The sequence below is a fragment of the Furipterus horrens genome, unplaced genomic scaffold, assembly GCF_987537825.1.
Source record: "Furipterus horrens unplaced genomic scaffold, mFurHor1.1.pri manual_scaffold_2, whole genome shotgun sequence".
In the NCBI taxonomy this organism is placed as follows: domain Eukaryota; kingdom Metazoa; phylum Chordata; class Mammalia; order Chiroptera; family Furipteridae; genus Furipterus; species Furipterus horrens.
This window is the reverse complement of record NW_028327172.1, coordinates 37,351,309-37,365,341: the sequence shown is the minus strand read 5'-3', so window position 1 is coordinate 37,365,341 and position 14,033 is coordinate 37,351,309. Positions and strand designations below refer to the sequence as shown.

General features: G+C 50.5%; 1 protein-coding gene across 1 annotated transcript in view; it reads left to right on the top strand.

Moving 5' to 3' along the window:
- MICAL2 (microtubule associated monooxygenase, calponin and LIM domain containing 2) overlaps positions 1-14,033 on the top strand; it is a 205,382-nt gene that overhangs the window by 143,674 nt on the left and 47,675 nt on the right. Inside the window, exons 26-29 of the mRNA XM_090264022.1 lie at positions 1,032-1,215; positions 2,972-3,156; positions 8,583-8,657; positions 13,120-13,274. Coding sequence (XP_090120148.1) covers positions 1,032-1,215; positions 2,972-3,156; positions 8,583-8,657; positions 13,120-13,274 — 599 coding nt within the window. The remainder of the gene's footprint in view (positions 1-1,031; positions 1,216-2,971; positions 3,157-8,582; positions 8,658-13,119; positions 13,275-14,033) is intronic.

Genomic DNA, 14,033 nt, shown 5'->3' with positions numbered 1-14,033 from the left:
GGCCCCTTTTGGTCGACCTAATGTCAGTGCCGTCATTTCCTGCCATTTTCTTTTACATCCCATCCTCCAGCCACATGCAGATGGCAGTGCTTCCCCCACATAGCTTTTGCTCCCAGGAGTCCAGCCCCTGGAGCACCACCTCTCTCTGCTCTGAGTGTTCAAATCCTACTCATCCTCAAGCCTCATTAAAGTGGTGCCTTCAACACAAAGCATTTACTGCATGGCAGTCAGATCTCTGTCCCCTTCCACCTTGTCTTGGCTTCACTCTTAGATGGTCTTCCTTATAACACAGATATGTGTGAACATGCCTTATCTCCCCTGTGGAACAAAAAGAGATCCTTGAAGGCAGAGACCTTGACTGATTCACCTCCAAGTCTTTAGCACCTCGTAACTGTAGAAATATGTGTTCATGCAGCTCATAAGCACACATACCTGTACTCAGATATAAACCAGGTATAGAGTCAGGTCTCTGCTATAGTAATTCTGTGTAACAAGCCCCCAAAATCTCAGTGGCTTGTAGCTCTTTTTTGCCCATGGATCTGCAGGTTGGCTGGGTGGCTTTGCTTCAGGCTGCAGGTCTAACGGTGGCCTGGGCTCTCATGGAATTGGCCAGGCTTCAGGCTATATATAGGTTGGCTCTACACCTGCCCCACATGCCCACAATCGGGGACCAAGGCATAAGGATCTGGAACAAGCTCTTCTTATGCCAAACTAGCAGGTGTGTGGGTGGACAAGCCAAACAGCAAGTCCATTTAAAGCCACCAATCACATTGCATTCACTAATTTCCACTGGTCAAAGCAAGCCTCCTGGTCAAGCCTCATGCCCACTGGGCAGGAAGGCACATCCCTCCTCCTGTGGTATGACAGACGGCAAGGTCACAGGGCAAAATGTAACTGTTACAGGGAGGGAATCAGGACCAGGGACAGATGCCAGCCCCTGCCAGCAGCCTGCCCAGACCTCTGCCGGAGGAGCAGGTGCCCTGCGGGGCTGTTAGTGCCCGCCATCTCTCTAGACCCTCTTCTCCTCTCAGCAGATGAGCCAACCTCCCCCAAGAAGCCCAAGAGTGTCACGGAGCCAGAGCCTGGGGATGTAGAAGGGGAAGCCACCTCTCCCCCGCCCGCCGAGTGGACCTCTGTGAGGATCAGCCCTGGGGAGGACATGGCTGGGCAGGACATGACGGCTGTGTGTGTCCTGGTCACCAGCGATGACAGCAGGTATGCTCAGGCTGCTGCAGGATGGGGTCAGAATGGGCTGGGAAGTAGGGACAGTATTTGGAAGCTGGCCTCTCTGCTTGCAGTATGACTGGTCTTCTCTGTAAAATGGGGACAATCACAGTACCTGTTTCATAGGGAGCTGTAAGATCAAAGAGTTAATAGGCAAACTGTAGAACAACTCAAACCAGCTTAATAACAAACAAAGGCAAATACGTCAGTTCATCTGATGGGGAAGTGCAAGAGTGGTACCCACGTCAGGCAGGGTTGGAGCCAAAGACTCGGAGAGCCGCTCTCCCATGCTGCCTTTCTACACAGTGGATTACAGTGGCCCACGGAGAGGCCATCCTTTGTGTGGGATCCCCAGCTACTGAGGACCTTGGCCCACACCCATAAGTTCATGACCATATATCAAGATTTCAGGGCAGGCCTCCAATGGGGCCCACCCATGTCACACACCCACCTCTGGGGCTAACTGGGATCACATGACTGGTGGGCTTGAGCAGTCTGCCAAATGGACAGTCCACCAAGGCCCACAGATGGATGAGGGGCAGTGACTTAATAAAAAGAAGCATACTGATGTATATATTCATATAGATACACACACATACACACACACACATGTATATATATATGTATATATATGGAGAGAATAAACATATAAGGACATACCCCATATACATTACCACAGACCTGGTATACATATATACACAGATACGTGTGTGTGTGTGTGTGTATGTAGAGAGAGAGAATAAATATACAAGAACACATATTGTATACATAAGCCCAGATCTCATATACATACATATGTGTATGTGTATATATATATATATATACATATATATATATATATATATATATATATATGGAGACAGAGTAAATATACAAGATACACACACACACACACACACACACACATATATATATATATATATATATATATATTTACTAAAATGTCGCTGTCCAACAGGTTTTGTGCTTTCTCACCCTGGGGCTGTGCTTGGGCTGCCCCTGCTGCTTAGGACACCCTGCTTCCACTTCTCTGTCATGTGAATTCCTGCTGGTCATTGACGATCCGGGTTAACTACTCCCTCTGCCCCACGCCCCAGGCAGTCTGTTTCATTCCCCCATCCATTCCCAAGCAGTACTTAAGTGTCCTAAGGTTCAGGACCAGTCCTTCATTGCACATTTGCTGGGCTTCTTTCTCCTGCTCTGATGCATACCTGTCCTCGTTTGCCCAGGCTGCCATCAAGTACCACAGAGATTTATTCTCTCGGTTCAGAGGCTGGAAGCCTGAGGTCAAGGTATCAGCAGGGTTGGTTCCTTATGATGGTGTGAGGGGAGGGTCTGTTCCAGGCTCCTCTGCTCAGTTTCTGTGTAGACGGCTGTCTTCAGGGTCATGTGACATTTTCCTGCTGTGCCTGCCTGTGTCCTAATCCCCTCTTCTTGTAAGGACACCAACCATATTAATGAAGACCCACCCTAATGACCTCATTTTAGCTTAATTACCTTTTCTAAGACCGTATCTCTAAATGCAGTCACATACTAGGGGTTAGGACTGAATATGAATTTGGAGGTACGCAATTCAGCCCATAACAAAACCTGAGTCTGGTGCAGGTTACAGAGGTAACTCGGCACCCTCCCCCACTTGCCCTGGAACCCCCTGGTCTGCTGGAGGCAGTGGCGGGAAGAGCACAGGGCGGCTTTGGAGCAAATGGCAGGGTTCCTCAACCACCCACTCTCTCTCCCCTCCTTGCAGCTCTGATGAAGAGCTGGACTGCAGTCGCAGCAGCGAGGCCTCCATCGCAGAGCCCTGTGAGGAAAGACCCCTGCGGCTGGAACCCACACCCCTACTGAAGCCCCTCACCCGTCACAGCTCCCTGAGGGAGACCCCGACCCGGGCATTCTCTGCACAGGGCCCTGAGGAGCCCAGAATTCTGCACGGTGAGCAGAGAGCCCTCCTGCATGGGGGTCCCGGTGATAGGAGATGTGACCACAGGCTCAGAGGCAGTGGGGCTGGCACTTTAGGGACTTGGGATGCAAGTAATCCAGGCCCACCTCCTCCTCCATGGGAAGCTGTGGAATCTCAGCTAGAATGGCGGTCAAGGGGGCTGGCTGCTGCCCTGTGTGTCACAGGCAGGCAGAGATAAGGTGGCCCCAGGGCCCTCTTGCTGGAGTAGGCCCCTTCATGCTTCCTTTGTGTCTCCCAGGGGGCCTTCTGGTGTCCCACAGCCTACCAGGGAGGGGAGATGGGCTCAGCTGCTACGGGACAACGTGCAGCCCCGTAGCACAGCTTCCCTGGGGCTACTTGAAGGCAGCACAGGGCCATTAGCAGGGTTTGGGCCTTGTGGAATGCGGTAAAACAACGTGCATAACAATAAATGCACGTTCGCTGAGCCCCTGGAATGGGCAGGGGTTTTACCATACGTGAGTCATCCTTGGAGGACCGTGTGAGGTAAGGATGGCAAAGCCCCGTTTACAGGTGCGCGAGCAGACGGACCCCTTTCCTGAGGGCTCCCTGCGAGTAAGCAGTGTGGTGGCCCTTTGCTGGGTGCCTCTGCACCCTAAGAAGCAGTTGTCCTTAGAACCCAACTTGCTTTAATAAGGGCGGCTTGAATGACTATTTTGATTCAGTCAACAGCAACGTGAGTTCTCTGGGCGGGAGGAACAGGCTAATAGAAACTTGTCCCCAGCCAGACCGATGGCCCTTCTCCCCGGCCTGGGAGAGTGGAAGCGCGGCTTGTCCTGCGCTGCCCTCTGGTGGCAGAGAGCAGAATCTCCACCTGATCCTAGAAAAGTTCTCACCCGGGAAGGTTTCACAGGAACGACCATGAAAGTGGTGGGCTGGGAAGACTAGGGTTGAGGCCGGAATCCTGAAAACTCTGAACTTACAACCCTCTGTGAACCTCTTTTTAAAAGAAATTGTTCTATTACAGTTGTCCCATTTTCCCCCCACTGCTCTACCCTGCCCCGCCCACGTCCCCCCTCTCCCAGTCAATCCCTGTTGCCCATGTCCATGGGTCATTCATACTAGTTCCTGGACTAGTCCCTTCCCCTACTTTCCCCCTTTCCCCATGTCACCTCCCCTTTGGTCACTTTATTCCTTGTTTACATGCCTCTGGTTCTATTTTGCTAGTTTGTTTGTGTTGTTCATTAGTTTCCTGTATTAGGTGATATCGTATGGTACTTTTCTTTCGTTGCCTGGCTTATTTCACTAAGCGTAATTCTCTCTAGTTCCATCCATGTTGTTGCAAATGGCAGGAGATCCCTCTTTCTTTCTGCTACATAGTACTCCGTTGTGTAAATGTACCACAGTTTTTTGATCCACTCATCTACAGATGGGCACTTAGGCTGTTTCCAGCACTTGGCTATTATAAACAGTGCTGCTATGAACATATGGGTGCATAGGTTCTTTTGAATTGGGGTTTCAGGATCTTTAGGGTATAATCCTAGCAGTGGAATCACTGAATCAGAAGACAGTTCCATTTTTAGTTTTTTTGAGGAAATTCCATACTGTTTTCCATAGTGGCCGCACCAGTCTGCATTCCCACCAACTGTGCAGTAGGGTTCCCTTTTCTCTCTCTTTTTAAGGACGCATTTGCTAAGTACTACTTGTGGTGCTGTCCTGAAAGACTTAGCACCTGCAGTGAAACAAGAGCTGTGCTGTGCCCAGCTGGGTGCATCCTGCCTCTGTCTGGGTACTGCCAGCCTGGGTTGGCCCCTCTGCCTCCCTGGCCTCCAGCCTCCTCACTAATAACTATGAAGCCTGCCTGCCTTTCATTCCTTCCCCCTATTGCTCCTCTCTCCTCAGGTACCAGGGGATTTTAGGCAACTTATAAGAAAGACATAAAACAAAAGTATATGTCTATGTCTATGAAAGAGAAAGCCTCAAGATCAGGGTTAACAAAACCAGTTGAGAAGGTATAGACCCCAAAGGAGAAGATCGCAGTCCTAAACAGTTGCTCTAGTGGAATCATACATTTGAGTCCAAATTTTCTGGCAGCCAGTGTTAAAAAGAAATAGGCCATTTTTATTCTCATTGTTCATGAGGGAAAAAATATACTGGTTTGCAGCAGTGGGTCTCAGAGCAGGTACCACTTTTTTCTAATGCTTTGCTCTGGAGAAATTCTCCCACTCGTGTCAGATAGATGCTATTGAGAGATGTATTAGATATGTCTTGAACAATAGCTCTGCAGAATATGCAGCCATGGTCTTCCCGAGGCTGTCTCCTTCAGCACCCCTGACTGGCAGGTGAGGGCGTGACAACAAAACAGGACTTGGCAGGAGCCGTTCTCCCTGGGGCAATGGGGTTGGGTTGAGAGGACAAGGCAGTGTGGCCAAAGCATTTTGTTTGACAGTCTAGTTTCATTCTGGAATGAAATATAGCGTAGACAGAGAAGGGGATAGACCAAATGACTTTCAGATACTCTTCTGTCGATTTTGTCTTTATCCATCCTGGTTGTGATCGCTGCTAGGCAACCTATATTGTGAGGTTAAATCCTCTGGTAAGGTCTAAGTGCTGTGCTTTGTGTTGCTGGCTCTGGTGAGTCCATCACTTTACCAGGTAATGTAGCATTGGCACCATGTTGTCGGCGTTAGGGAGCTTTATTAATCACAATTTTCACCCAGATATATGGTTCAGAGGAGAGCCAAGGAAATGCTGGACAAGTCCAAGATATCACTTTAAAAAGAATCCTGGTGTATACACCATGGTAGCATTATTCACAATCACTGAAACGGGGAAACGACCCATCAGCAGGTGAATGGGTAAACAAAGTGTGCTCTCTCCACCCAGTGAAATATTATTCAGCCTTCAAAAGGAAGGTAACGCTGACACACGCTGCAGCATGAATGAATCTTGAAGTTGTTCTGCTAAGTGAAATAAGCCAGACACAAAAAGACAAGTATTGTATGATTGCCGCGTCTATGAGGTGCCAGGAATAGTCAAATGTACAGAGACAAAGTGGAGTAGTGCTCACCATGGGCCAGGGGAAGAGGGTGGGTGGAGTTGTTATTTAAAGGGTACCAACTTCCATCTGGGATAAGGAAAGAGTTCCGGAGATGGGTGGTGGGGATGACTGCCCAACAAAATGCATGTCCTTATGGTCATTTTTATGTTACGCATATTTTACCACAATTTGGGACCACCTCAGCTCCTTGAGGAAACTGTCGCCTCCTCAAAGGTCGTTAGCATAGAGCACACCCTAGAGGATGGGTTGCAATAGAACTGAAGCCATAGAAAATGCTCAGCAGTGCTCTCCTAAAACACCTAGGTTAATGGTTCTTAAAAATCTTGCTTAAAAGGCACATTTCTATCCCCCCACCTTGAGGAATTGAGACTCAGTGGGTCTAGAATGGGGCCAAGCATGTGTACTTTCTGTCGGCACCCCTGGTACTTCCCTGCAGGAGGGCCGGGTCCTGCCCCCAGGGAATCGCAGAAGAGGAGCTTCCCAGAGGCTGGCCTGGGGGAATTAGTTGCAAAGATGCATGCCTGAGCAACTAAGTGAGTGATGTAGTACACTGGGTGTTTGTACATAAACCAATTAGAGTTAGGAGGACAATCTGCCTCCAAATGGCTCTGATTTAGGTAATTTGGTATTTGTCCATTTTTTCCCCTGACACTAATGTGATAACATGGTCCAGTGGTCTATGGAGGACATTACTAGTTTATAACAATAAAATAATATCAGCACCATATGGTACAATACCCGTTAAGATCTCCAGAAGCACTCCCTTAAAATAGGTATGAAGAAATTAAGTAAACGAATGAATGAATGGATGAATAAATAGTATAAGGGGGGGGGGGCAACCCTGCTTTACTCTGCTGAAAATTACCAAGTTAAATCGTTACCTGCCCTATTGTTCCTATTGTGGTAAAAATGGGTACATGTTGCCCTGTATACACCAGGGATGGAAAACCTCTTATGAATTTTAGCCATTTCTAATAAGTTCCAGTCTACAAAGTTAAAAGCTGAGGAGAAGCAATGAGTTAAAGCATCCTCCTCTCGTTCTTGAGTGATTTCTCCATTAGCTGATTAGGAGGTTAACTTTGCTCAGCAGGATGTAGCTGTGCTTGAGGCCTGCTTGCTCCTTGTGCCCAACACCCAGCCTGGAAAACCCTGACCTGCACTTGGTGGGAGGAAGTGGACCCAAGTTGTAGGCAGACTGTTCACCCTGCAATGGAGAGACGGGGAGACTGCACCCTGTGCCTGTCCCCACAGGCTCCCCTCAAACCCATGGGTGTGATTATGGAAACAGGCCTGTGGGATGGGAACTCACTAGTCAGAGCAAACTGCAATGTCTCTGAGTCAAGGGAGGGAGGGAGGGGTGTAAGGAGTTGCAGGGTCTTGTCCTGAGGAAGAGAAGCCCCCAGGCAGTGGTGATGCCCTGCTGCACAGCCTGGCTGGTGAGAGTTGACACCCAGCCCTGAGCACTGGCAGAGAGGTGGAATCCAGGACTTCGCACAGAGACAGAAAGGGCTGTGCCAGCAGGGCCTGGGATTCGGAGCGCCCTGCATGCAAGCCTTCCCGGCACTCGCTCTCCCACACCCATGTCACCTGTGGCCTTTCTGCCTCCCTCGCCTCTTGGTTGCACCTGTGTGAGCATTCAGGCATGCCTCACCCCCATTCCGTCTCTCGAGGCTATGATGGAACCAGCAGCACAGGGACCTGGGGTCTGAGGCCAAATCTGGGGACCCCATGTGGGGTTTTTCTTCTGCATGTGATGTTCATTCTGCTCAACTCATTCTCAAGGCCCAGCTGGCAGGACAGTCTTCAGGGTGTAGTCCACAGCCTCCTGTGCATGTTCCTATTGGAACCAAGGCAAAGAAGGTGTTCAGAGCAATGGATGGTGCAGAGGTTCAGTTAAAACTGGTTCCCAGGGGGTTTTCGGGGCTCGGAGGGGGAAAGGGAGAGAGGATAAAGCTCTCTGCAGCTTCCACATTTTTATCTATTGCATATTGGGGCACTGATGTGAGACTTCAGCTCTGCTAAAAACAAGTAAGTTTATGTATATGGGCATGCATGTATATGTATATACATGTAGACAAATAAACATGTGCATATATATATATATGTTTATTAATGATGGACAATTTAGAATGAGGTATTTTCTGAAAGGTGGCAGTACCTGTCCCATAGCAGGGTCTCAATAAATATTTGATGAATGAATGGATGAGAAATTGGAGGTGTGTATTGTGGGGATGGGAAGGTAGAGTCTGAGGGAAGGAAGGGGCTCAGTCAATTCTGATAATTAGCCAATTAATTTTCGGTAAATGGGCTGTAGGAGAAAGCTCCCTATTTTTTCCTACACATTTAACTGACTCCTCCTCCTGCCCTACCTTCCCTGCCCCTTTCTTTTTTCCACTACAGTTCTGCAACGGGCCCAGAGCTTTCAGTCTTCATCTCTCAGCAAATACCAGAACTGGAGAAGAAAATTCCAGTCCAGTGAGTCATGAGCTCTCTGGGGGTGGGGGGGAAGGGCAGGTGGGGGGCAAGAATTCTCTCATGAATTCTCAGGGGCAGTTCTTCTCATTCCTTATGTATCCTCTCTGACCTGGCCTCCTGGATTCGAGGGGCAAAGAAAGAAAAGGTTGACTCTATTTCTGCTACTGACTAGAGAAAGCATTTCCCAAGGGATTTAGGACCTTCCCTTCCCCCTCAGCTCCCCATTCCATAATCAAAGAGCCTTAGAACTCAGTTACACTTGGAAGGGGCCTGATTGCATCAACTGCAAGATTTTGAAACACCAATGCAGACGCTGAGACCCGGAGCGGCTATATGTTTTGATTTAGTACCCTGCAGTTGAGCTGGAGGTTAACTTCATGCAGTCATGGGCAAAGCAATGAAGGAAACACACACACAGATGCTTACACGCAAGTATGCACAAGTGTGCAAATACACACTGCTCTGGCCCTTTTTTCAAAGCAGGCAGTGGTCCTGGAATCCCAAGAAGAGCAGGGTGGTGAGGACCAGGGCCGGCGGTGGATGCCAAAGCAGCGGCTCCCACTAGGGGGCGCAGTGACCACACCGTTGTCCAGGACCCCGGTGCTGCCTACTTGCCGGGTGCAGCAACTACAGAGCAAGGCTTTCCTGGCTGAGCCCGCGAGAGGGGCAGGGACTCTTCCGATTCCAAGTTCATTGCTGCCTATCATCTATTCCTGCCCCTACACATCTTCTCTGGGCCTTGCTCTAGGAGAGATGAACCCCGGAAAGCCTTGGGTTAGGCAAAGTTTTCTTTAAAAGAAGCATTATTGTAGTTGGAACAGAGCTCTAACTTAGTTGACTCCTTCCTTCTGAGTCAGAGCCAGTGAGTCATCTTCCCAGCAACCCCCAGGCCTGCAGCCTCTTTCACTGGGGTCAGGAGGGGACATGGGTGCCTCTGGAGCTGGATCAGGGCTGCATACCTGGGCAGGGCACTTCACCTGGGACAAAATAACTCTTGATCAACTTACAGCCCCAGGCAGAAAGAGTGAGAGGAGGGAGCCACGTACTGTTCAGTGAAGATCTGGGCCAGGACTTTCCCATAGTCCTCTCCTTTACTGGCCCACCACAGCCCCTCCCCCAGTCATGGGGCTCCTGCTTCTGTGGGTGTATCCGTTTGGGTACAGATTCCATCCCAGTGCTTCCTGTCAACTGTACTGGGGCACACGACAGAGGGGATTGGTAACCAGCAAACATGGTTGCTGGGATGGGCCTGGGGACCTCAGCCATCTCTTTAGTTATCCTGGGAGGATCAGATTTTGGTAAAGGAGGTTTGAGGGCAGGCCTTGAGTTCCAACCATTTCCTAGTTAGAAATGGGCCTAGTGCCTAGTGTGGTCCTGGCCCAAAGGAGGCACCAAGTCCTTCCTTGCTGAATGAATAAATGAATGAATGAACGAACTTAGGAATGAAGAGTGAGCAAATGAATGAACAAACCAGGGAACAAGCAGGCTGGACTGAGTGCAGAAACCTATGAAGCACTTGGGTTCAGGCCTATGCAGGATGCCACCCCTAGAGGGCGCTCCAAGACTTCGGGAGCGTTTGGACCATTGCCTGAGCTCCAAATTCTAGGAAGCTGCGCGCTGTAGTCCCAGTCTTTTTGGAAATCCCCAGAACTGAAAATCACTAGAGCCACTTTTTAATTTTTATTTTGTCATTTTAATTTTGCCCAAGAGAAATCCTCCATGGGCAAGGCTGGTCCTGTCATAGAGGGAGCCGAACATGGGGCACTGTCTCCTCTCTTCATTGACTGGCCCAAAAAGGCTGGTTCTGTGGTTGCACTTAGCATCTTCCTCTAGGTGACCGTGTTCATCAGAATGACCTCTAGGATCCAGAGGGCCCGAAGGACAGGCACTTGATCCAGATGGGCTGTGGGGCTATGATCCAGGCTCATCAGCCCAGCAGCACCCCGGTCCTGATGGGGCATGGCCCAAGCAAGGCAGCCCTGGCTTGGCCATGCCAGGGTTTAATTAAAAGGAAGGGCTGGCAGAGAAGGGTCTGAGTTGATGAATAAGGACTTACTGGGTCCACAGGTTAGAGAAGTCCCAGCTGGGGTGGGTGTGCAGCACCCTCTGGAATAGTCGGCGGTTCAGCAGTGGATTTATTGGACACCTGTGTGTGCATGGCAAGAGGAGAGGGGGTGGACTTAATATTTAGCCAGCATGTAGTATTTCTGCCTCCTGCACCAGGCACTTCTTTGTATCTCATTTTATTCCTTCAGCCTCCCCAGAAGCAGTGCTGGACTTCTTGTTTTCTGGTGGAGGAAACTGTGAGGTTAAGACAGTTGCTCAGTGTCAGGCAGCTGGTGTGGACATAAAGGAGGTGGGATTCCAGGCTCCCCTTTATCATTTCCTGAGGGAACCCAGAGACATCAGCCACCTCGGGCAAGTGAGATGCCCTCCCACCGCTCAGCTCTGCCCTGGCCTTACCTTCCTCTCCTGGGCAGCACCCACCTCCCAAGCAGAGGCTTGAATGGCAGGTGTTTTGTTAGCCCATCTCCTCAAGCTCTTCCCCCTGGAGACAGTGCCCGAGGCATGTGTGTGGCAAGGGACCCCACTAGCTGGGATGAGGGTGGGGATTAGAGAAAGGAGAAGAGAGGGAACAGCTACAAGGTCATGACCTTGTGAACCCCAAGGCTTTCCTGTTAGGCTTGGCTGCCAAGGTGTCCCTGGCTCTGTGTCAGAAGGTTCCCAGAAAGGTCCTTTGGGGAACAAAAAGGCAGTGTATTGAGCTCAGGGGACTCTGAGACAAGTTCAGGAGTCTGAGTGAGGAGGTGGCAGGGAGAGGAGAACGAGGGGGCAAGGAAGAGGAGGAGAAGGAATTCAGCAGGAATTTGGCAAGCTGAGCACAGGAAGCTGGGCCACAACTAACTCACAACTTTTGCCTTTTTAGGTTTGAACCATCTAACTGTGGGCTGAGATGGGTCCATGGGCTGAGTTAGGGGTTTGGGTAGCAGACCAGCGGCCTCCCTGCCTCAGCCCCAGGCAGCCAGCGGTCTTTCTCCCCAGCAGCTCCTTCCTGTCACCTCAGATCTGTTTCCCCCAAGTTACCTTTTCCTCCCGAAGCGTTCTGGAGGGCTTCTCTTTGGGAACTTCCTGGCTGCATGTGGGTGGTGGCCGTCTTTTCAGAGCCTCGGACTGGGGTACCTGCTCTGACAGCCTTGCATTTGTGTGAGAGTAAAGCAGGACAGAATACTGAAGTCCCCCTGCCTGGTCCCCTGTGAAAATGGGTCTTAAAGGAATGCTTCTTGGTTCAGGGCATGGTCTGGCCTGGCCTGGGGTCCTCCCGGAGGAGGAGCCTCTCTCTTACCCACATCTTTGGGGAAACTGAGGCCAGCTAAAACCTGAAGGCTGGGCTCCTCAGAGGAATATTGGAATGGGTCAGCAGGGAGTCTGACAGGAGTGGGCAGTTAGAGAGTGTGGTCCTGGGCAGCCTTATGTGCTGCTGGGAGGGTCCACGGGAGAGCTGGCCTGGCTGAAGAGTCAGACCCTGATGGACAAATCTGAAACGGAGCATGGTGTTTTCTAAATCCCTTTGAGGCTCAATATGGAAACAAATGCTTGCAATTTTAGATTTAAGGTTTCTAAGGGTATATGTATGCACATGTATGCACATGTGCGCTGTGTGTGCACATGTGCACTCATGAGAGAAGGTGAGAGAGAGATAATGAGACCGACGTTATAGGCTATGACTGTCAGAATTCTGCTGCCACTGAACTAATCGATTTCAGCTCCCATAGTTCAGAACTAGGCTCGTTCTCACGGCCTTGTGCACACCCTCTTCTCATGTTCCTCTGAGCACATTCAATGCATCTCGTTGTGCCCGGACCGGCAAGAGCTTGGCACAAACTTCAGTCCATATGCTTCAAATGCTTGGATACTCATGATAACCTCCTCTCCTTGTGTTCTCTTAAAATCTCAAACTAACCATCTCATCTAAGAGCCCCTTGGCACCCATGTGAGAAAGAAGAACTGCTTCAACAGCAGCGGCTGCCTATCCTGTCTGTGAGCACTGCTGATGGTCCTGCATGGCATCCTATGGGAAGAGGCCTCAGGTGGTTTATTGCCTAAGTGATTTAAGGCAGCCCCAGCCTCCAGCCACAGCAGCTTGAGGGGAGCTTGGGGGTAGATGTCCATTTCTAAGAAATCCCCCCCGGGGCCTTCCTGTTTCATCTCTCAGGAATAGTCTCACATGAGTGTGAAGCACAATGCTTCCTAGACTTTTCTTCCTGGGACCCCTTTGGCCCACGGAGCTGCCACTCCTGCAACTGTCCCTCCAAGTCTCAGGCCATGGGCATTGGGGCCTCCAATCCATCTCTGGCGTCTTCTTCCTTCTGCATTTATAGAGTTGTGCTTCACTTAAACCTCGTCTTTTCATGATGAATTAAGGCAATAACCACTCTGTAATAGCATGTTCTTTCCTTGGTAGGTTTGCCACCAGTGAACCACAAAAGAACTGTGTCGCCTCCACAGGAAGCTTCTTCTTCTGTTTCTCCTTCCTCCTTGTCTTCAACCTCGTCTTCCCTGGCCTCCTCCTCGGGCAGCGTCCCAGGCAGTGCTCCAGAAGGTTCCTCCCTGCCCCAGGTAAGCCCCCCGCAGGGCCCTACACAGGTGTTAGGGAAGTGAGCTGCCTCTACTCCTCCCACTTCTACACTAACTCCAGTTTCTTAGCACTGTTAGGTCACCCCATGTGCAAAGACAGGGCCTCCTTCTGAGTCCCTTTCCCAGAAGCTCATCCTGCTCCTTTGCCAGGGATGCTGAGGGCAGGCACAGACCTGAGGGTGCCTTTGGGAGGAGCTGAGAACCTTGGAAGCAGCATTCCCCTTGACTAGAAAATGGCATCCATGAGAAATGCAGGGTTGGACTCTTTCCTTTAACACGAGTGTATCAGGTCTCGAAGACCTGCCAGACCCTGCTCTGAGCTCTGCAAAGGAGAATCTGTGGGACAGAGGGGCATTTGCTCTTGCGAAGCTCCCGTCCTGTGACCTGCCTCTCAGCCAGGGCTCTCGGCAGGGCACAGCCACGCCTTCTAGGATCTGCCTATGGTCTTTCTTTGCCAAGCACCAATTTCCTGCAAGCTAGAAATGGCTCCTTTCTCAGTGGTGCCAGGCATGAGTCAGGTTTTAAAAAGTCGTTAGGAGGTCCAAATGGCCATCCTGTCACCACAGCTCCAGCCCAGGAGGCTGCAAAGAAGGAGCCTTTCTTTCTTGGTAGTTAGAGGAACATACCTGTGGGCGGAGCGTGCCCGTGAGTAGGGAGGGACCACGGCTGGGCGAGTTATGGGGATCTGTCCTCTCCTATGTGCCTGACCACCCAGAGGGGCCAGGCCAGCCCTACCGTCAC